The 23,068-nt window shown below is 30.4% G+C and overlaps 1 protein-coding gene across 1 annotated transcript; it reads left to right on the top strand.

The window, feature by feature from the left end:
* Positions 1-6,212: 6,212 nt before the first annotated feature.
* On the top strand, positions 6,213-22,041 carry Ufm1 (Ubiquitin-fold modifier 1). Its single transcript, XM_087167837.1, has 6 exons — positions 6,213-6,318; positions 6,640-6,684; positions 6,971-7,027; positions 10,997-11,054; positions 16,938-17,010; positions 21,918-22,041. Coding segments are annotated over exons 2-6 (279 nt in total). The 5' UTR covers positions 6,213-6,318; positions 6,640-6,682; the 3' UTR covers positions 22,007-22,041.
* The last annotated feature ends 1,027 nt before the right edge of the window (positions 22,042-23,068 follow it).

Genomic DNA, 23,068 nt, shown 5'->3' with positions numbered 1-23,068 from the left:
GACTGCAACCGAATGGAATGACGTAGTCTACAACGGAGATTCAAGATTCAATTCGGGCAGTGATGACAATCGTGCACGTCTTTGGAGATCTTGCGTATACTGTATAACAGCACACCGTTGCTGATGTGATGGTATGGGTTGACACCGCATCGCATGCAACACGCGATAACCCCTAATATTGATCCACGGAACCATGATAACACAGCTGCATTTGTGACATCCTTTTACCACATGTGTATCTATCTATTCATTGCAAGGGTCTCTGGATCCAAGAGAATGGTCGACCACAAACAGCAAATATACCCCAGAATCACCTCTGCTACATTATCACCCTTCTGTCGATCCCCAGATTTGTTATTGATCGGACAAATCGACATAATTTTTGTCTACAAGTTGGACATCCTCCGAGTTTACTTAAAGTAGGGTCGTGTTTACAGCAACTGTGGAACAAAATACTGCAAGACATCATAAAAGACGTGTATACATCAATGTCCTTTTGTATCGCATCTTGAAGAGAACAAAACCTCCAATATATTTGTATTTTATCCTGCCTGTCAGACCTTCTTTCGATGATAATATTCATTTACAAAGAATTATTTTTCAATTCAAATGTCTACGATTCGAATTTTTAAATTTTTACTTATGCTAATTAGATATATACGTATTTTCTTTCAAGTTATATTGGATAATTCAAGCGTTTACTACCACGTTCCAGTTAAAAGAGCAAATTATTCTTCTAAAACTTTTGGAATTAAGATTCCATTATGGCTTTTCGATTCGAATTTTTATTTTTATACTAAACTTGCGTAGCTTTTAATTGTATTTTCTTCCAGGATTTGTATTGTAAATTTCAAACTTTATTAATGCCCAAGAAATATTAAAAGGACTTATAAATGAATAAGAGTTCGGAACAACTCTATCTTTCTATTAGGTTGTTATTTCAATTTTCGGACAGAAATGAGCGATCAAGGCAATCTGGAAAAAAACTGCACAAGCAGTTCCGAGGATCGGCAAGCGACAGCAAGCAGGGGGCAATTGCATATTTTATGACGCATTTTTTTTTCTCACCGTGTAATTTAGTTTAGCGAAAACTAAATAATAAAATTTTAATGCAATTATAGCAATAGAATCATCGCCTTTTGCAGCGCAAGGGACTCTTACGTTCGTATATGAACAACACTTCTTACATTGTTTAAATATTTATCTAGTTTTGGGGCAAACAATTATTAAAATCACACATTTTCATGAATTAATATCATTTCACTCCAATTGCTTGAATTTTCGCCACTTTATCGGTAGTAGCCTTTAATATAATCAATGTCGTGTTTAAAGGGTTTTAAGAATAAATTCTAATAGCAAGGTTCGAGCTGAAATCAGCGTTGGAAGTTGTAGAGCGATAGCAAGCAGGATGCGGAGTCCCCAGACTTCAAATTCATATTTTAAATTTATTTTTTAGGAAGCTATGATCTCGAAAGCTCGCAATTGCTTCTCATTCTATGTTTTTTCCACTTTTAACGTCAATACTTTTCCCCAAAGACCTGGAATATTTTGTTTTGAAAATCTACAATTTTTATGTTTTTATGTAATTTATTCGTTTAATATCCATTATCAGATATTTATTTAGGGCCAGCACTAAGCTTCGCTTCCTCGCCAAATGCGATCAAATCGTAAATTTAGCGAAAAAAATTGTGTATTGGCGAATGATTTATTCCACTGGAAAGAAATTAAAATTACGTCAAAGCGGATTTTTCTAAACAAATTAGTATTTTTTATTTGTTTTTAGTAGATGAACCGCTAAACCAAAAAGAATTGTATTCAAAGAATATAAGTCTGAAACAAACTATCGTAAAACAATTTTCTACGAGAAAAAAAAATTAATCATAAAAAAATTGCTAAGATTTGCATTTGGCGAAGACTTTCGAAAATTGGCGAATACTTTCGAAAATTAGCGAATACTTTCTATATTTGGCTTATTTACTGACTAATAATTTTAAATCCTTTGCACTGGCCCTGTTTATTCATTACCAGCTTTATTAATTTTGTTAATATGTTAATCATAACGAAATGGACGATTACTTAGATTGAAAAAAAAGTTAGCTTAGTGAATACAGATTCTGAGACTCAATAAAAAGAAATAAATTCGCAGTAATTTTACTGGAAGATAAGACGTTTAACAATTCAAATAGGTAACGGTTATTATTGCTCTTTATTAAGCAACTTTTTAATTTTTAAGAATTTCGTTATAAATGTTAAGATTTATAACTAGCAATACGTAAACTCGTGTTCTTTCCCCACTTTTTTATGTTACTTTTGGTTGACTTCTACTCGAGAGCGAGCTAGTAAAGTAAAGAAAGAAAGATTTCGTGAAGGCCAAGTAAGTTTTCTATAACCGTGGATAAGTAGTCAATATTTAAAGTGAAAAAGTGGAAAAAGAATCACAAAAAAGAGCTAAAAATTATAATAACTTTCGAAAACAAATTGAAATTTCGGTTGCGTAAAGTTCACAAGAAAGTTCAAGAAAGACTTGCGTAAAGTTCACAAATGAAAATAGCTATTTCAACACGTTTAATTTTAACTTCGTAGTTGCAGTAGATACAGTAGTCTCATGGATTTTGAGCAACGAACCAAATGTCAAAGCAAAAAAAAAAACTTCTTTATATATACTATATATATATATATATATATATATATATATATATATATATATATATATATATATATATATATATATATATATATATATATATATATATATATATATATATATATATACAGAGAGAGAGAGAGAGAGATGATAGATAGATATAGCACAATAAATAAATACAAAAAGATAAAAGAGAAAAATGAAGAAAATTAATATAATAGTTTTATTTACAGAATTTCATAATTTATTTCATACCATATTTGCCTCCTAATTGAATTTAGCGTCACGTGAGCTAACTATATAGTCTGACAAAGACAATTTTTTTTAAAATTTTATAAATATTTTTTAGCATTTGGATATGTTTTTAGAAATTTTGACACCGATCCTTAGACTTGATATTATTATCAAAGTTCTTCGTTGAACCAAAAAATTATTAAAAAAGTCATTAAAGTGCATGCCAAATGACCCCTTCAATGACCCATTATTAATTAGAACACAAAGAAGAAGAATGCCTATAACTGAAATAGACAATAGTATACATCAAATCTAGGCTACACAGAATTTTTTAACCTGCCTCATATCTTAATTGCATCATCATCGATTTTAGCGACAACTGTGCTAACTATATAGAGGACAAAGACTAAATAATTACATTTGAATTGTTTTATAAATATTTTAGCATATTTATATAATTTAAAAGATTTTGACTCTTATGCAATGAATTGATATTATTATCAAAAATCTCTTTCGAACGAAAAAAATCATTAAATTATAAGTCAAATGACCCCCTTAAATGCTGCTCTTAATAATAATTAGAAAACAAAGGAGAGCAATACCAATATAAGAAATAGACAATAGTATGCAATAAATGAATGATACACAGTATTTTTTCACACGACTCTTATCGTAATTGCATCTTCTTCGATTTTAGTGACCCCTGTGCTTTTTATACAGAGTGAAAGAGACAAAACAAAATTTTTAAAAAGTATTTAAAATTATTTTTAGCATACGCATATTTTTTCGAAATTTTGACTCCTATCCTTTGACTTGATATTATTATCAAACATCTATTGTGAACCTAAAAATTATTAAATATAATTTAAGTGTCTTTTAAATGGCCCTCTAAAATGCAGCTATTAATAATAATTAGAAAACAGAGAAAAATGCTTATAACCGAAGCAGAACATATTATAAATTAAATGTGGGATACACAGAATTTTTTTATCCGCTTCTTATAATAATTGCATCATCATTGATTTTAGCGACAACTGTGCTAACTATATAGAGTGACAAAAACAAACTAAAATGATTTTATAAATGTTTTATAAATATATTTTAACATATGTATATGTTTTAAAAATTTCAACACCCATCCTTTTACTTGATATTAGTATCAAAGTTGAACAAAAAAATTATCAAAAATCATTAAAGTATCTCTTAAGTAACATCCTCAAACGTACCTATTAATAATAATTTGAAAACATCGGGGAACACTGCCTATAACAGCAATAGAGAATAGTATACATGAAATCTAAACTACAAACATTTTTCTCATCCAGTCTCATATCATAAACGCATCATCATCGATTTTAGCGATATCTGTGCTAACTATATGGAGGACGAGGACTAAATAAAAATAAAAAAATTTAAATTGTCTTATAAATATTTCTTAGCATATGTATAGATTTTTAGAAATTTTGCCACCTATACAATGAATTAATATTATTATCAAAAATCTCTCTTAAACCAAAAAATTATAAAAGTTCATTAAAATGCCCGGGGAAAAAAACCTAAAACGCAGCTAATAATAATAATTAGAAAACAAAGGAGGGTAATTCCTATAACCGAAATAGCCAATAGTATACTTTAGATATAGGCTACAGCGAATTGTATAACCCAAATCACATCTTCTTTCCATCATCATCATCGAATTTAGCGAAATCTGAGCTAACTAAGTGACAGAGACCAAATGAAAATTTCTAAAAATGCTTTATAAATTTTTTTGGCATACGTATATGTTTTTAGAAATATTTAGACTATTCTTTGACTTGATATTTATATCAAAGTTCTCTATTAAACCAAATAATTATAAAAAAATCATTAAAGTGTCTGAGAATACTGAGAAATGAACCCCTAAAGCGCATTTATTAACGATAATTAGGAAACAAAGGAGAAAAAATGCGAAAAACTGAAGTAGGACAAAGTATACATCAAATGTAGGCAACACAGAATTTTTTTACCCGCCTCATATCATATTCGCATCATCATCGATTTTAGCGACAACTGTGCTAACTATATAGAGTGGCCGTAAAAAATGAAATAATTTCATTAAGATTTTTTAACATATCTATATGTTTTCAGAAATTTTAACACCTATCTTTTGACTTGATATTAATATCAAAGTTCTCCTTTGAAACAAAATATTATATAAAAAATCTCATTAAAGTTTCCGCTAAATGACGCCCTCAAACGCAGCTGTTGATATTAATTAGAATCAAATGAGAAAACACGAAATTTTATAGAAATATGCAATCGATATATTCTAACGTCGCTTTGTGTTATGGGACGAGAACATATGAAAAAGGAAACCCATTTTTTTCGCTGGGAAACAAAAATTTGTTTCTAAAAGGTCGGGGAGGGGTGCAAACTAGTTTTATGGAAGGTAATATGTCAGAAGTCTCTTTTGAAACTAGAGAATACGAAGATAATTTCAACTTATAACGCCTGCCTTAATTTTGTTTCCAGCTAAGAGGATAAACTTGTAAGGAAAAAAACTTTCTATGGTTTGTAATTATTGCCTAGAAAAAAAAGAATTTTGGGATTTTCGTTGTAAGAAAAAAATAAAAAATAAATAATATATATATACATTCTAAGCTTACATTCTTAAAATCAAATATTTTCAGTGTAGGCTAAGGAATTTTTAGGATAGACCTTCGCTGTCCTGAAGGCTACCCAGTTTAGCCTATGGGTGGATATAAAAGTAGATGGGTGGATGAAGGTGGGTAATAAGGATCACAACTTGCAATTCTTTTGCATGCGAATGAGAACCAAATTGGCGGAAAATATTTATCCACAAAATATTCGCTAATGAAGTTCTCTTTCGGTAGTGAAAAATTTAGTGAAAAAGGTCTATTACTTAACTTCCCAAAAATCTTTTAATGGTAGCAGTCCGCTCATCTTCCATCTTTTTCCGATTCTTCCATAATTTTTACTAATCAGCTGGCTCTCATTCGTTATTAAAAAAAATCGCAATCAGCGAGAATGATCCTTTTCACATCTTCAAACCTTCTTTTTTAAGGACCGTTCACACTGCATACCTGATATAAAAATGTAGAGTTGTGACTGACTACATGAATGGCGAAATGTTATGCAAATAAGAAGCTAATTGCTGAGATTTTTCTTTTTAGCAAAATTTTGAGAATTTATTTCACCAATCAGGCTCTCACTTGCATTTTTGAATTTGGATTAGCGAATTTTGATGCAATGTGCAGTGAGAATAGTCCATACAGTGAAAATAATCCGTACAGGGAGAATAATCCGTAAAATGTGGCAAATCTTTTTTCGTTCTGTTTTGCCTTTTTAACTGTATTTGTAGTTTCCTATGATTGTTGATCTTGATGGTTGATTGTTTTCATCGATAGATCTAGTTCCATTTTCACTGACGTGGTTTTCTGGTATTGTCAATTTTTATGAATTAGAATTTTTTGTGTATTAAATAAATCATTTTGAACTATATAGTGTAATATTTTTTCTGTTTCTTATAATATTGTTTGATAATAGTGTTTTTTTTAGTCATTGTCTCATTTCTCACATATTGTCATCATTTACGATTTTTGTAGTTTATGTTCATTTGTTTTTATTGTAACGAAAAGAAATGTATATATATATACTATGTATTGCTAGAATTGATACAGTATTAATTTCCCTATTGCCTTTTTCACAGAATAATCTTTCACATAAGTTTTCGCGTTATTTAAAGTCTCCCTTTTTTTCAGGAAATCATTTTAGAAGCAGTCACTTGAAGTTATATTTTTTGCCATGTGAGTATTTTGTGATTAGTAATACTTTAAGTTAGAAATAGTTAGTTGTAATTAGAAATAGTTAGAAAACCTACCTCTCCACTGATTGATCGCGTTATTTGCTGGGGGGAAATTGTTTTTTTTTTTTTTTTTTAATTCCATTTCTTCTCTTTTTTTGTGCTAGTAGTTTGAAAGCTCAACACCACTTACAATTTTTTCTATCTATATATTTATGAAATAATTATTAAATTTTTACACTTGTTCAATTACATAAAATTTTGGGTTAATCACCAATTATTTTTTTTAGGTCTAAAGTTACATTCAAAATAACTTTGACATCTGATCCGAAGTTACCTTTCAAAGTGTAAGTATTTATTTTATGTAGTGTATACAATTTGTATGAAACTAGTTTCTAAATTTTATACATGAGAAAGTCTCAATAAATATTAAAGATCTCATGTGCTAGTGGATTTACTCTAATATTTTAATATTAAGATACATGGCATGCATTTTTCATGCTACTTGAAATGAAGGAAAACATGCCTAGTGACATATAGATGCATGTCACTAAGCATTCTTATTCACAAGATGTGTATTGTGTATTCGAGACGAACTTCACTATATTATTTATTTAGAGCGCAGTCTGCATTAAATGTTTTTCTCATATTTATTCAAATATTTAGCACTTTTAACAATTTTCTAAAATTTGTATTTTATTAGTTACCTTATGGAACTAAGTTTACATGTGTTTAAAAAATAAATGCCTAGATTGAAAGTAACTAAGTAACCCCATGTTTTTAGGAGATCATCTGCATCAGTTGTATTACCTGTAGTATTTTAATTCAGTTTAAATATCTAGGATAAAATTGTTTAATCTGCTTTGAAAAAATATTTAAATGATACACGAGTAAAAAAAAAATATTCGAATTAATTTATTATTATAGCTAGAATATTTTGTTTTTATTGTTAGCTAAATTTTTATTTTATTTCATGTGTTGTTTAGAGTGTAGTCTCAGATTTTTCAAGCCTCATTATTTAAATCTTTATAGTTTTTCTAAATAATAAAGTTAAAAAAGATGGTGCATTCCAGGTTATTACTTTTTAAATTAATAATTTTTCAAAGGACAAGTACAAGTCTACGTGTGCTAGTACAATCCACATTGGCTTTTAATATCGCCAATCTTGGCAAAGAAAAAAAAATTCTTTAAAATAGGTGCAGATGATAACTAATCACAACTGAACATAATGCCAAAATATTTTTATGAAATTCTAAGGCATTAGCATAAGAATTTGCATATATTTGTTAATGTTATTGTTCTTAATTTTAATTCATTAATCTCACCCCTTTTGTTTCTTAAATTTAGTCAATCATTGATGTTATAAAGTACCCACTGTTCTAAACATAATACAAAATATATTTTTGTAAATTACTAAGATTTTTGGCATTATCGTAATCATTTTACTATTTTAGTGTACAATAGGAGGTTCCACTTTTTGCTTGTTTTGCTTTTTAACCTGCTTGCTAGTATTTCTTTTATTCCCCCCCTCCCTTACGCTTTTCCCTACAGTGCATGATAGTAACTGCTATTCTGGATCATGAGTTATACCAGCAAAGGGTCAAGAGTCGATGATTTTTTAAAAAATATCTGATCATTTTTTATAAAATATATAATTATTATAATTTTGGTTAAGAAATTTTGTTAATTTATTAATTATGTAATAAGTGAACTATTACCCATATTTGAAAGATTAAACAACTGTAATTAGAAGAAAATATATAAACTTAAGAATACAAGATGCATCACACAATGAGTATTTTCAGTAGCAATGGGTATTAAAATTAAATGTAAATGTTAATTCTATTTTACCTCAATTAAATTTTTCTACACAGCTATGTAATTTCAAGTTTCTGAGTTGTACAGTTTTTACAGGGGTCTGTTTAAAAGAAATTTGGGTCCGTTAACAGACCCTTCACAAAATATTTTAACCTAAAAATGGACCCTTCACAAATTTGTTTATCTTCATTATTGTTTTGTTAAGCAAATAAATTCTTCCCAGGGGGTGGGGGGGAAAGAAAGACAGATGTAAACGAACTAAGTTTTGTCTTCGTCAGACGTTTCTTCATTTATTCATCAGAAATGAATATTCTGCGTTCAGCAGTATTGACTAAATACCAAATATTTGTATGTTGCATCTCTAATTTAGTAGCAGCAATTGCTGTTTATTTTTTAAAATTTAATTTTTTTTAAATATAATTTTACAGTGTTGAGCATAATCTTGTATCTCTTGACAATTTAAAAACTCCCTGGAAACGTTTTTTGCAATAACAGGACCCTATTTGCACAAATTCACAAAAGCAGGACCCTGGTTGAAAGAATGTAACATTTATTTTATATTCACAAATTACGAGGAATTTTTTCACAATTTTACAAAAACAGACCTTTCACAAAATGTCTGGACAGACCCCTGTTTTGTACGACTGAACATAATGTAACTTAAGTTGAACACACAAAACAAACATGATCTTTTTTTAAAAAAAGAGAGAGATATTTGTTTGTTAATTTTATTATTCTTTATTTTAATTTATTAATTCCCCCCTTGTTTTCTGAATTAAGTCAATCTTGAATGGTTAAAAGTTCTTATTGAGGATAACCTAGATCTTTTAACAGTGATAACTCATTGTTTTTCTGATTGAACCCCATACCAAAATATTTTTATGAATTGCTAAAACATTTTTCATTAGCATGAGTGTTTAAATTTTTTGTGTATGTATTTTTGTTTCTTTACTGTATTTTAACTTTATTCATTTATCTCTTTTTTTTTCCTTAATAAAATCTATAAAACAGTTACTATAGAACTAAGTATGTTTTAATTATCATCTTATGCAGAGAACCAGAACTTTGGGTTCACTGGCTAAAAGTGGTTTATAATTTAATACTGAGAACAATTTAAGAGCCGGGGGAAAAGTTACACAAGACTACAAAGGCTTTCAGGTTTAGCTTTTACTTTGGTTTCATGAAATGCTTCTACAAGTTCTCACTTCCATATGTATTTTTAATGAAAAATAATTTATCGGAATTACATTTAAAATTAAAATATAAGTGATTTACTGAGAACATTTTAACAATATAAAATAAGAAATATTACAAAGTTTGACGTTTCACTAGATGACTGCCCCATCTAGTGACGAATGTTCTCGCTAGCAATGGGCTGTGACATTACTAGACTAAGGTAAAAAAAATAAAATTCCAATATAAATTTGAGTATAATTTCACTAGCAATGTCACTGGATTGACATATTTACAAGGTTGGCAAATTTTTGACAATTGACGGCTTTTTTCCGGGTTTTAACCATGGTTTTATGTGCCATGTCAAAAATCCTTCTTTGACATCATAGTTTTTGACAAGTGTCAAAAACTCAAAATTTTGGTGTAAGGATAATTATTGGCTATTATAAAAAAAGAAATATATGTGAATAAACATACGCATAAAATTACAGGTGATGAATCAATTATGTTCAATCAATTATCTTTCAATGTCAAAATAAAAAAACTTACCACACCTTTTTGGCAGTTTTTTTATGTGCCATCTCTAAAGCCAGTTTTTGATGTCAAAAACCTAACTCTGCATATTTTATTCACGGAACATTACGAGCATTAGAAATTGGTTGCAGTTTCTTGAAACCTAATATCTCTTACTTATTGACAGAAATTTTAACTTTTTCTCTTTTAAACTGCTACTTTGCCAATAATCTTTAGTGTTATTTAAGATGATAGCAAAGATTACTATATTAGCTGCATGTGCAATTGTTAAATAGAATAACAAAGTGAGTAAAACTTTGAAAGATATAATTATACCATATACGCTCAATTTAATCATCTCTGTTGTCCAAGTAATTGGCATTATAAAAATAGGCCTCTATTAAATAAATAATCCTAAGAAACTGAAGTAGTAAGATTTTACTAGATTGAAAACTTCATTAGCTTCAATATTATGCATACGAAAATAAAAGTTGACACATTTCAGACACTTAAAAATAGATGCCCATCCTTAAGACTTTCCAGGCATGAATCAGAAAAAGCAAAAACACTTTGAAGTATGAAATGTAAGGTTGTCAACAACAAATGGAAAATAAAAGTCAGAAATAAAACTAAAAAAGTCCCAGTACCAGGGTAAGGTTTTATCCTGATTTCCTTCCTATTGAAGAAGAGTGATACAGAGCATGGACTGTATAAGCATTACAGTACATTGTAAACAATAAATCCCATTCTTTCTTTTAATATGAAAATAAAAAAAAACCTCATAATTAAAATTTTTTCTTATTCTTTTTTAGTCTAAGTGTACCAGAGAATACTCCATTTACTGCTGTTCTAAAATTTGCAGCTGAAGAGGTATTTTATTTTTTAAGTGTAATTATTTGTATGTATTAGTGTATTTACCTTTTTTGTGAGCTTGTATAGGTGTTTAATTGTTAAAATTTATGGATAAAAAAAATTCATTGGTACAAAACAGAAATGATTTTATACGGTATTATAGAGGTATTTCATAGATTTATTTATTATTGAGTATCAATTGTTTACTATTGCAGCATTAATTTTATACTGTGTCTGTTTATTTTCTTAATATTATTTCATTACTACATGTTATCAATATTATATTTTTTTTTTGTCATTGCTCAAAAGAAATCAAGAAGTAGAAATAGAAAGGATGTGATGTGTAAACATTTAATGTGATGTGTAATAAAATGTAATGTGATGTGTAAACATTTTTCATAATTTTATTTCATTTATTTCAATTGAGATTTGAATTGTATATCAATAATCGGATATATTAATAGCAATACCAACAATCAAATATATTAACTGTCAAATATATTAATGTAATCAGATAGCAATAATGAAATCTTATACAGTAGTAAATTATCCTCTTTTTTATGCCCAGTAGCACATAAAGCCCTTAACTTCCTGTGCCAACTCATTCAGTTAGCATCGCAGAATATCGCTTGAAAACAGCTAGTTCATCCCACCTGCTTTTTTTCTTTTACTTGTGAAGAGACAGGCCTATGTTGGCATAGGCCTGTCTCTTTTTTTTTAATCATTTTCTTTTCATGTTAAGGGTGATTGGCTTCTGTTTGGTTTAATCAGATCTTGTGAGGTCTAAATTTGATATGGTTTGAGACAATATTTTTAGAATGTTTCTTAAGCATCTGTTTTGGCAACTATTTGTTTTTTTTTTTCATTCTGTAATTTTTTTAGTTTCCATGTTTTTTGACCTGTATAATAGTACTCTCCGTACAACTGCATTAAATTATTTGATCTTCCAACCTTTGTCAATTTTTTTAAGCAATATTGGAATTTTGAAGTTCTTACTCCTATTGCTGCATCTGTTCCTCCCTTCTTTTCATCTATTGCACAGAGGTATGAAAACTTTCCATAGCCTCTATTTTTACCTTAAATTTCATTTTGACCCCGAGTCTGCCATTTATTCTCATTGTTTTGTTTTTATTTATTTCCAATCAGTTTCCTTCATAGTTTTACAAAATAGTTGTCTTGAATTGTAGTTCTTCTAATTTACTTACAAATTAAACAATATCATCAGCAAAATCTGAATTTTTTAGTAAAGTTCCATCTTATTTGTCTTTTTTGCATCCTGGATTGTATTTCTCATTATGCAGTCAATTATAATTACAAACTATAACCTTGACATCACACACCCTTGTTTAATCCCTGTCTCAATGCAAAAGGGCTCTGTCAGATTTTTATTTGCTTTAATTTGAATCAGTAATTCTTTAATGATATTAATAAGTTTTTTGAAATGCTATACAACTCTAAAAATTCTCCATAGCATCTCTCTATTAATAGAATCAAAAGCTTTTTGAAAGTCATTAAAGTTCATGTACAATGATGTGCTAAACTAGTGACTTTGTTCGATGATGTTCTTTATATAAATATTTGAATTGTTCGTTGCACCACTTCCCCTGTGGCAGAATTTTTTCGAGCTTTCACGACGATTCTGTCTAGTTCTAATAACCTTTTGAGAGACATTTTTAATAGTAGCAAATATGTATGTTACTAACTTAAAGTAACAGCTCTGTTTACAAAAAAAATAAAAAATAAATAAAAAAGCCCTCATGTATAGAACAGAACAGTATACCGTATATTCCGGCGCATAACGCGCCCCGGCGTATAACGCGCACCCTTAATTTCTAATACATTTTTTAAATTTTAAGATATACTCTTCCCAAATGTAATTTTCCAATAGGTATATTTCTTCATGTCCACGAAAAAGACTGGATGGACGAAAATGGTGTTAAATTGTGGGTAAAAAATGTCTGGCAAATCCATCCTGGTTGCGTAAGAAAACCAGAAAGCTTTTTAGTGTGGGACATGTTTCGGTCCCACCTTACAGATAATACAAAATAATTGTTGAAACTATGTAACACCGGTATGGCAGTTATTCCGGGCGGATTGACACCATTAGTTCAGCCATTGGACGTCTGCTTAAACAAACCATTTAAAGCAAATTTAAAAAAACAGTGGAACACTTGGATGTTGGAGGGCGAGAAAACCTTTAATCTATAAATTTTGATATTCGGCGTATACCGCGCACCCGTAAATTCCAATGTTATTTTTTGTATTAAAAGTGCGCGTTATACGCCGGAATGTACGGTATATATTTTTTAATTATAAATGTAAGAATTTTTTTAAAATCTAAATATTTTTATATTTAGATTTTAAAATGCATATTCTAATATTATTGATGATATTTTCCTGTTCTAAAAAATATTTGTAAAGTTAACCTTTTTTTAAATTTTTGCTATTTGGAAATAACTTTTTATAATATCTACCTAAAGCCAATCATTGCACAATTTTTTCATTCTCAAAAGAAAGTAGAAAAAAAATTACGAGCGTTTTTTCTTCCTCCAATATGCAAGAAAGGCATTTTTTTTATATAATTCTGCAGAAAGGGGAAAAAAGTTCTGTACAAAAAAAATATTTCGAAATATTCTGCTGATAAAAAACCCAAACTTCTTTGCTTCTGTAATGAAAAATCTTTCTGCAGGAACTCTGTAATGTTCTGCGACAATGTCCCAGTGTCGCCACGATTCTGCCACAGGTACCATTCTGAACCAATTTTACTGGAATCAATATGAGGTTAAATGATGCACCCCTTTTTGATACAACCCCTCTAGAGGGATGGTTTACGCTGTAAAAGTGCTTAATTATGCATCACAAAAATTAAGCACTCTTGAAAAAGTCCTTATTTTAGATTTATTATGCTTAAAAGTTCTTACTTTTCCTTCGGTGGCAAGAGTTTTGTTTTTATATTTAATCATTTTAAAAATTAAAATACCAATTTTTTTTCAGTACAGTTTTATTACTACATAAAAGTTTTGAACTAGAGTGATAATTTTTTTTGGTGTTTGTTTCCGGACAATAGAAGTGTCTTTTCATGTTGTCGGAAGATCATTTTTAATATTTATTTAGTATTTGTTTAAAACATTCGTTAATGTGATGAACTAGGGTTCAATCCTCGGTGGCGACTTGAAGCCTACTGACCTTCATATTGCTTTACAAGCTTGTCTGAGAAGTAAAATTGTCTGGTGCACAATGCTGACAACATTGTCGTTATCATATCAAGGCGTTGGCTGTGAAATTGTGGAGTCTTAATCTTCATGACCGTTTGTCCCGCAATGGGAGATTACTTTTTTTAAATGTTCTCTCTATCTAGTTTTGATTCCTTTTCATTAGGAATTTACCTTGTTTTTCCTTTACATTTAGTTTTTCTTTTCTTGCATTTCCAGTAATTTGTTTAATTGCTTGATAAATTGACCTAATTTTTCTTCTTTCAGCAGCTTTCCATGCTTCTTCTATAAGTGCCTTATAAAACTCTCTTTTATCTTCCTTGCATTTCTAGCAAGGTTTTAAAATATTTCCTGCCTTTTTGAAAAGGTGTTAAGTTTTCTTTTTGAAAAGGTGTGAAGGTGTCTTTTTGAAAAGGTTTTAGTTCTTTTTCTTGTCCACCAGAATTTTTTTCATCAAAAACCTGTTTTTTTTTTTCATGACATAATCATAGTTTCATATAAATTAAAAAATATGCTTAAGGTTTTATATCCCCAAATGAACAGATAATTTACTTTTCCATCCTAACTAAAGGCACAATTTATTTTCACTTATTTAAAAGTCTTTGATTAGATGACAGTAATTTACAATTATTTTGCTTCTGAAGTAAAACCAATTGATCTAGTACAGTGTTTTTTGAAAAACCCACTTTAAGAAAAAAGTGAATTTTTTTAAGTTAGCCCACCCAAAAGAATTTGGATGTTTTTTTTTTTTCTGGTTGGGCCTACTTAGATGAACCATGCTGTTCACTTTTTTATCAGTGTTTGTCTTTATATAATTGCACTTGTCTCTCTGGCTTGGTAGGATATAAAAGATATTTGATCTCTTTTAATCCTTAATTAGTTTCCAGGTGTCGCTTGTAATCCATTATTTGTTTGCTTTCTTTCCTTTCTTCTCAATAGTTTCTTCCAGTATCAATAAAGTCTTTTCTTATTTTGATTGTCGTTTTTAATTTCAACATTTTTTACTTCTGATACAGCAAACTTATTTTTTAGTTTGATGGTAAATCTATAATTTTAATTTTTGTTTTTTTAGTTTAGTCAAATGCAATAGGTCTTCTACTTTTATTTTTTTAATGGTTTTGAAGTTTCAGATTTATCCCTACCTACATCTGCTCCTCGCCTTATTTTTAAATCCCTCATGGATCTTACAAATTTTCCGTTAATATCCTATCTGCTATAATTCTCCTATCTGCTTCTTTGTTTTCCCATCTGCTGATTTACAAGTCATCTTTGGATTTTCTTAATGTTTGAATTTTGTTCCACCAATGACTAGTCCATTTAAATCACAGAAGGACGCATTTTCATTTATCTGTATTTGAGCTTCATTTCCAATAGATCTTTCATCTTCATATGTTTTCTTTCCAACTTAAGCATCTACCATTACGATTAAAAGATTATGTTTTTTAATTGCAGCTAATCGTAGAAATGGTACTTCCTCTTCTGCATTATTTGTTGGAGCATACACTTGTATAGTCAGTTTTGTATACTTTGGGAAAAACCTTGCTTCAATTATCCCTTCATATTCCTAAACGATTAGACTATATTTTTGATACCTTTTCATCTAGAATAAGGGCTTCATGTCTATCATCACTTCCTCAGTAAAGTATTGTTTTATCATCTCTGCTGTTCTGATGCTTCAAAAACCAGTCCATCTGGCTTCTCTTACTCCAAGAATACTTTGATTATAGTTCTCTATCTCATTTGTCATCTGTCGAATCTTTCCAATTTAGAACATGATTCTTAGATTCCTAGTTTAAATTTTTTAGCATTTCTTTTGGCTTGGATGTGTACTTTATGTACAGTGATCACCACTAATGAAATAACTGGATTATAAAATCAGCCGCTTTCTAAAATCAAATAGGCAAGAATGAAATCATTTCAATATTAGAGCATACTAAGACTGTTCTTCTATAAAATCATGATCACCGTTTTGTTAAATAAAATTTTTGTTAAGCATATGTGTTTAGAATGAAAAACTCTGATTTTTCTTGGCTGTATAATTAGAATTTTATATTTTTCAAAGTTTTGACAGATGTAATATAAAAACTGTTCTTCCCCCTGCAAACAAGATGAATAAAGGATCTGTGGATTACACTTTTTAGGGAAATTAAATGGGGAAAGTTAAAAGAATCATAAAGGTGGTGTATAAAGGAATACAGATAAAAATCAAAAAAAGTTGTAAAACTCAAATTAATTTTATGTAGTATGCTTCTTAGTCTAATTTCTTCTCTCGAGTTTTAAAATTATTTTATACTCTCTCTTGAAATAAATGAACTCTTAAAAGGATTAATTAGCTGTATCATAGCAACTCAAGTTACCACTTAGCACATTTTCCCCCAGGATGTGGGGGAAAATTTTTTTAAAAGAATGCATTTGCAGTTTTTACAAGGTGATTGTATTCTAAAATGCACTTGAGATTGCAGGGACGTTTGACCATGAAATAATTTGTAATTATTGCAGAGGCAATTGAGGGCAATTCACTAAACTAAATTAGTAAAATTTAAGCAAAGCGTTTAGATTCTGCAATAGGCTGTTTTTTTCCTCATTTATCCCATATCTGACTCTGCATAAACATAAGAGATTGAAAGAGTAAATTCTATTTACTGGACTTTGTCATCTGTTCTTCACTAGTAATTTGTTTGTTTTCTAGTTTAAAGTTACACCTGAAACAACGGCAATTATAACTGACAGTGGAATTGGAATTAACCCATCTCAAAATGCTGGTAATTTTATAACCTTTATATCTATCTGTTTTAAGCAAAAATATATAGATGTCTTTCTTAATTCAGTGTCCTTTTAAAATTGAGAAATGAAAAAAAAAATGTTTTTGTCATGTAAGAACATATTAAATTTAAAAATAATTAAACACATGAAATTCTTCTTTACAATTTGAATTTTTTTTATACAATTCTTATTTATATTTTAATTATTTTTAGTTATTGTTTTTTTGTCCGTAATATGATGAAAATCATCAAGCCTGTTTCTAAATTCCTAAATTCATTGTTTTTACATGTTCTGGACAAAGAGGCTTCTTATGCTACTTTAATCATGTAAATAAGGTATTGATTAATATTTTTAAAAGAAAACTTTGTAAATTATGTCAGGTCTATTAAAAGAATTTCAGTTAAATTATCTCAGATGCATTAACAAAATAATTAATACAAATTTAGGAAGCTGAATAATTCTATTAAAAAATAATTGTATTAAAAAGCTACTATTTCACCTACAAAGCATAGACTATTTAAAAAAACTGTTAATGTTTCTTTTCTAAGCAGTTTTCCGTTATAAACAAGTGTTACAATTTATAAATCCCAATTAAGTAATTAAAAAATTTAAAGAACTGTTTGGTAACAAAAGAGAAATCAATTTTCGGATAGTGGTTTATAATTATTCAAAACCTGGTATCTCAACCTTTAAACCTTTTATTATGTAATCTTAGAATGCTTCACTCAGTTAGAAAGTGTGACAGTGACTTTTTTTAATTCTGAAAAAAGCATGTGAAGATAGTAGGGAAGAATGGTTTATGTTCTGTAACTGTAATGTTAACTGTATTGTTCTGTCATGTTCTGTTCTGTAAAACTGGTTCTGAGAAAAACGAAATTCAGGATGGACAAAAACCAATTTTCCACAGCATGACTTATCTTCACTACCCTGTGGCAGAATTTTTTCCAGCTATCTGCGACAAAACACTCTTACACTAACATCTTTCTGCAAGATACTTTTAATAATAACAAACATATATGTTACTAATTTAAAATAACAAAACTGTTGTGTTTACAAAAAAACTAGATAATTTTTTTAAATAAAACATTTAATAATTTTTTATTCTAATATTATGGGTAATATTCTCGAGTTTTGTGGGGGGTCAAATTATTTCCTTCGCATTTTGTAAATAATTATCGCAGTAAAAAATATAATTAAAAATCATGAAATCCGTAGTAGTAATTGCCGAAAAAAAGATTGATGAAAAAATTACTCGAATCGGGCGCCTCAAACGAGTGTTTCGTTTCGAGATTACGTTGTAGTAATAAATTATATCGCATAAAAAATATCGGATTTAAAAACTAAGGAGAAATAAATAACAATAACTGCCAAAAGCTCAATTGAATTATTGCCTTAAAAAGTAAATACTCAAATGCACGATTTGAATTTTCCATATTGTTTGAAATATATCGGGATATTTAAAATCCATGTGAAAATCAATATCTGCCGAAAATGTAATCGAAACATCGGATTTAAAAACTTTGGAGAAATAAATAACAATAACTGCCAAAAGCTCAATAGAATTATTACCTTAAAAAGTAAATACTCAAATGCACGATTTGAATTTTCCATATTGTTTGAAATATATCGGGATATTTAAAATCCACGTGAAAATCAATATCTGCCGAAAATGCAATCGAAACATTTAATCGATTTACAATACTATGGTCGTCAATTGAGAGCATCAAAAAGTTATTATCTAAATGCATGATTCAAATATTATGTGTAAATTTCTGTAGAAAAAAAATTTAATTTTTTTCAAAAGAAGAATCTTTCTGCAAAAACTCTGTAACGTTTTCCGGCAATGTCGCCTTGTCGCTGCGATTCTGCCACGGGGCTTCACTGTATAATAAATTTTGGAGAGAACCGGGGAGTTATTGATTTGTCAAAACTTAGTAATCCTCAAAATACAAGTGATGGTTGTCCAGTAGTCATTTTTGTGAAAAATAGACATAAGCCATTCTTCCCCCTTAATTTTCATTTTAGTTTTTTGTTTCTTATACTGTATTTTCAGTTCCCTTTTAACTAATTTCCTTAAAATACTATTTACCATACAGGGTGTCCCAAAAGGTCGTTTACAAACTTAACATGCTGGTCTGTCATATCATGATGAACAAGATTTACATAGGAACTTGTGTCCGAAAATTAAAACTGCGACAGCTAGAGGGCGATAATTGCACGAAAACGGGAGAGTGGGAAAAACAATCATTTCAGGCGTGGACGTTGAAGGAGAAGGATGAATGAGTTTAGTAACGCAGAAATGGCCGACATGCATTACGTATACGGCGCCGCTGATGGAAATGGACGATCCCCGGCACGAACGTACCTTTAGCGCTTCCCAAACAGACGTCAGCCAGGTCATGTTTTGTTTGGACGATTGCACCGCAGATTATGTGAATCAGGTGCTTTCGTAGCACGTAGCCACATCGGTCGAGAACGTGCTACACGCACACCTGTCGTAGAGGAAACCGTGCTACAGGAGTATGCCGTCAACCCGCAAAGAAGTCTCCGAGAAGGCGAACGTGTCTTGGGTGTAGCTCGTTCCACCATAATGCGCATACTGCACGATGACATGCAACACCCTTACCACTTCCAAAAAGTACAGGCATTGTGCGCTGACGATTATCCCAAACGTATTGCATTCTCACGCTGGTATTTGCAACAGCGGGTCGCACAGCCAGATTTTCCATCATGGATTTTGTTTTCTGATGAATCCTGCTTTACACGGGATGGTGTCGTGAACCACAACATGCACGTATGGGCGCATGAAAACCCAAGATGTACACGTGCCCATGCACGTCAACATTTCAGCGTAAACGTTTGGGTTGGTATTATCGGTGACAAGTTGATTGGCCCTTACCTTCTACCTGAACGCCCCGACGGAAATACCTATCCCATTTTTTTAGAAAGAGTTTTGCCGGATCTGATGGGTGACGTTCCAGCCGCTACACGCCGAAACATCTGGTTTCAGCATGATGGAGCGCCTGCCCACTTTAGCTACGCTGTTCGAGAATACCTCGATAGGATTTATCCTAATCGCTGGATCGGTAGAGGCGGACCAGTCCCATGGCCACCGCGATCCCCCGACCTGACTCCCCTGGATTTCTATCTATGGGGACACATGAAGTCCATAGTGTACGAGACACCTGTAACATCGGACATGGATCTTATCACCAGGATCGCGGAAGCGGCAGCACGTGTTCGTGACACTCCTGACCAATTTGAACGGGTTCGTGAATCCATGCGCCGACGCTGTGAAACGTGCATTGTGGCGAATGGAAGGAATTTTGAGCATTTGCTGTGATGTAATGATTTATAATAAAAATCATACTAACACCGCTATCGATATAATTTTTTTTCTCCTCATCCAAACCTGCACTTATCGCCCTCTAGCTGTCTCAGTTTAAATTTTCGGACACAAGTTCCTATGTAAATCTTGTTCATCATGATATGACAGACCAGCATGTTAAGTTTGTAAACGACCTTTTGGGACACCCTGTATATTTCGGCGTATAACGCGCACTTTTAATACAAAAATAAGCATTGGAATTTACGGGTGCGCAGTATACGCCAAATATAAAAAATTATAGATTAAAAAAAATTTAAATATAGAAAAATACTTTTATTTTAAGGAAATAACATACCTTTACATATATACTTTTATTGATTTTCGTAATTACATAAATAGTTCATTATATTCGTCTTCCGTTATTTCTTCAGACACGTCATCACAATCTGTTTTGTCTTCATCATCCGTGTTACCCTCATCCATAAATAAACAGCCATCTTCTGATCCGTCCAGCTTATTTGAAATACTGCATTTTTTTAATGGTTTTCTAACCATTTCAGGCTTAATTTCATCCCATGCTTTTAATATCCATTTGCACACTGTTTCCGAACTTGCATGAGGCATATGTCCTCTTTTCGCAAAGATTTTCTCGCCCTCCAACATCCAAGTGTTCCACTGTTATTTTAAATTGGCTTTAAATGGTTTGTTTAAGCAGGCGTCCAATGGCTGAACTAATGGTGTCATTCCGCCCGGAATAACTGTCATATCGGTGTTACATTCTTTCAACAATTTTTTTGTATTATCTGTAAGGTGGGACCTAAACATGTCCCACACTAAAAGGTTTTTTTACGCAACCAGGACGGATTTGCTAGACATTTTTTACCCACAATTTAACACCATTTTCGTCCATCCAGCCTTTTTCATGGACATGAACAAAAATACTTTTTGGAAAATTGCATTTGGGAAAAGTTTTTCTATTGAAAATAACCATTGCTTTTAGTTTCGTTCCATCCGCTAAGCAGGAAAGGGCTACGGTGGAATGAGATTTCTCATGTTACGTTGACAGATTTTACTCCCTTTAAATCAATTGTTTTATTACCGATCATGTCAAACATGACTGGGGTCTCATCCATATTTCCTATTTGCAAAAGTAAATATTCCTTTTTTTTCGCAGTTCTATAATATATTTTTGAAAATCTAACAATTCCAAATTTTCGTGCGCGTTATACGAAGTGTATATCTTAAAATTTAAAAAAAGTTATTAGAAATTACGGGTGCGTGTTATGCGCCGGAATATACGGTAATTTAAATTAAAATAGTTTCTGATAATTTTATCTAATTTTTTTGTACATAAATAAGTCTACTAGTCTCTCATGCTATGAAAGATAATAAATTTAAACTTTTTTAAAACCTCTAAGAAAAAAATATTCAGTGGGACAACAAGCATAATAGTTCATAAAACCTATACGGTATATAATTAGTTGTATGCTGTATATTAATTATATTTTACTATATATTAATTAGGTTTAATTTTTTTTTTAAGTATTTTATTATTACTACATTATGAATTGTTTTCAGGTGATGTATTTCTGAAATATGGAAGTGAACTTCGTTTGATTCCCAGGGATAGAGTTGGTTTTTCGCATTCAATCCTTTGTTATTTATAGCAGGATCTGTGTAAATAAAATTATTACAATACTTATTTTATCTATTTTTTTAATTTGTGTTTAGTTTATAAATTATACAGTTTTATTCAGATTATGGTTAATAAATATTAAGAAAATTTCATCTTTATTTCTTCATTTCCCTATATTTATTTAAGGTTCCTCTTTTTTATTATAATTATGAGAAATTAGAAAATATGATCATAAAAAACTTAATAGTTGTACATTTTAAGTTGAAAATAAATACGTAATAAAGATATACACTTTATTTTTTTCAAATCTGCACCCTTATGAAAGATTTTATTTAATTTTTGTATTTTCAGGGTTGTAAATCATCCTATACTTCTTATAAATCCAGAGTTATCTGTCGATAAGTCCATTTTACTTATTCCATTTGGTCCTATTTTTGAGTTTTTGGTTGCCTACATTTTCATTTGGCTAAATTTTTTTAAAAACCCGATTTTTTTCAATTGCGTAATTTTTTTCTCTCCAAAATTTTAGCCTTAAGTAAAAATTCTTTATTTAAACCAACTTTGCCATTTTGAAATGCCCAAGTTCACTGTGTAAAATGTTCTTTTTACTGTAATCAGGGATGCCACTTTTCCCCTCTGTGTTTTTATATTGTATATCTCAGGTATAGAATAATTGTCATAGTTTTCTTTAAATGTGATTTTATTTTCCTCTGAAAATATAAACTAATATATGAATATCGATATATGATGAAGATGAGTGGTAGCGCTTCAGGCTCTCGTGCCACAGGTCCTGGGTTCGATCCTTGAGCCGGGCAAGATAGACCCAACCTTTCATCCCTTCATTGGGTCAATAAATGAGTACCAAGCCTGCTTGGGAACTAAGCACTGGGGGTTCCGCGTTCAGCTGACCACCTAACTGGAACGTCCACTCCTGCACCCCAGAACCCAAGGTCAAGTAAACTTGAAATGGGCACAGTAGGCCTTGGCCCTCTATCGGCTTTCACGCCACTGAGTTTAGTTTATATACGATGAAAGTATTGAATTTGAGAGAGAGTTCTTTAACTAATCTATTTTTTCAACAAACACATCTGTT

Source organism: Parasteatoda tepidariorum, chromosome 7 (genome assembly GCF_982258835.1).
Source record: "Parasteatoda tepidariorum strain Cologne lab strain chromosome 7, Ptep-v5.0, whole genome shotgun sequence".
In the NCBI taxonomy this organism is placed as follows: Eukaryota; Metazoa; Arthropoda; class Arachnida; order Araneae; family Theridiidae; genus Parasteatoda; species Parasteatoda tepidariorum.
Note: the sequence above shows the minus strand (reverse complement) of the source record. Positions and strands in the feature narration are given on the sequence as shown.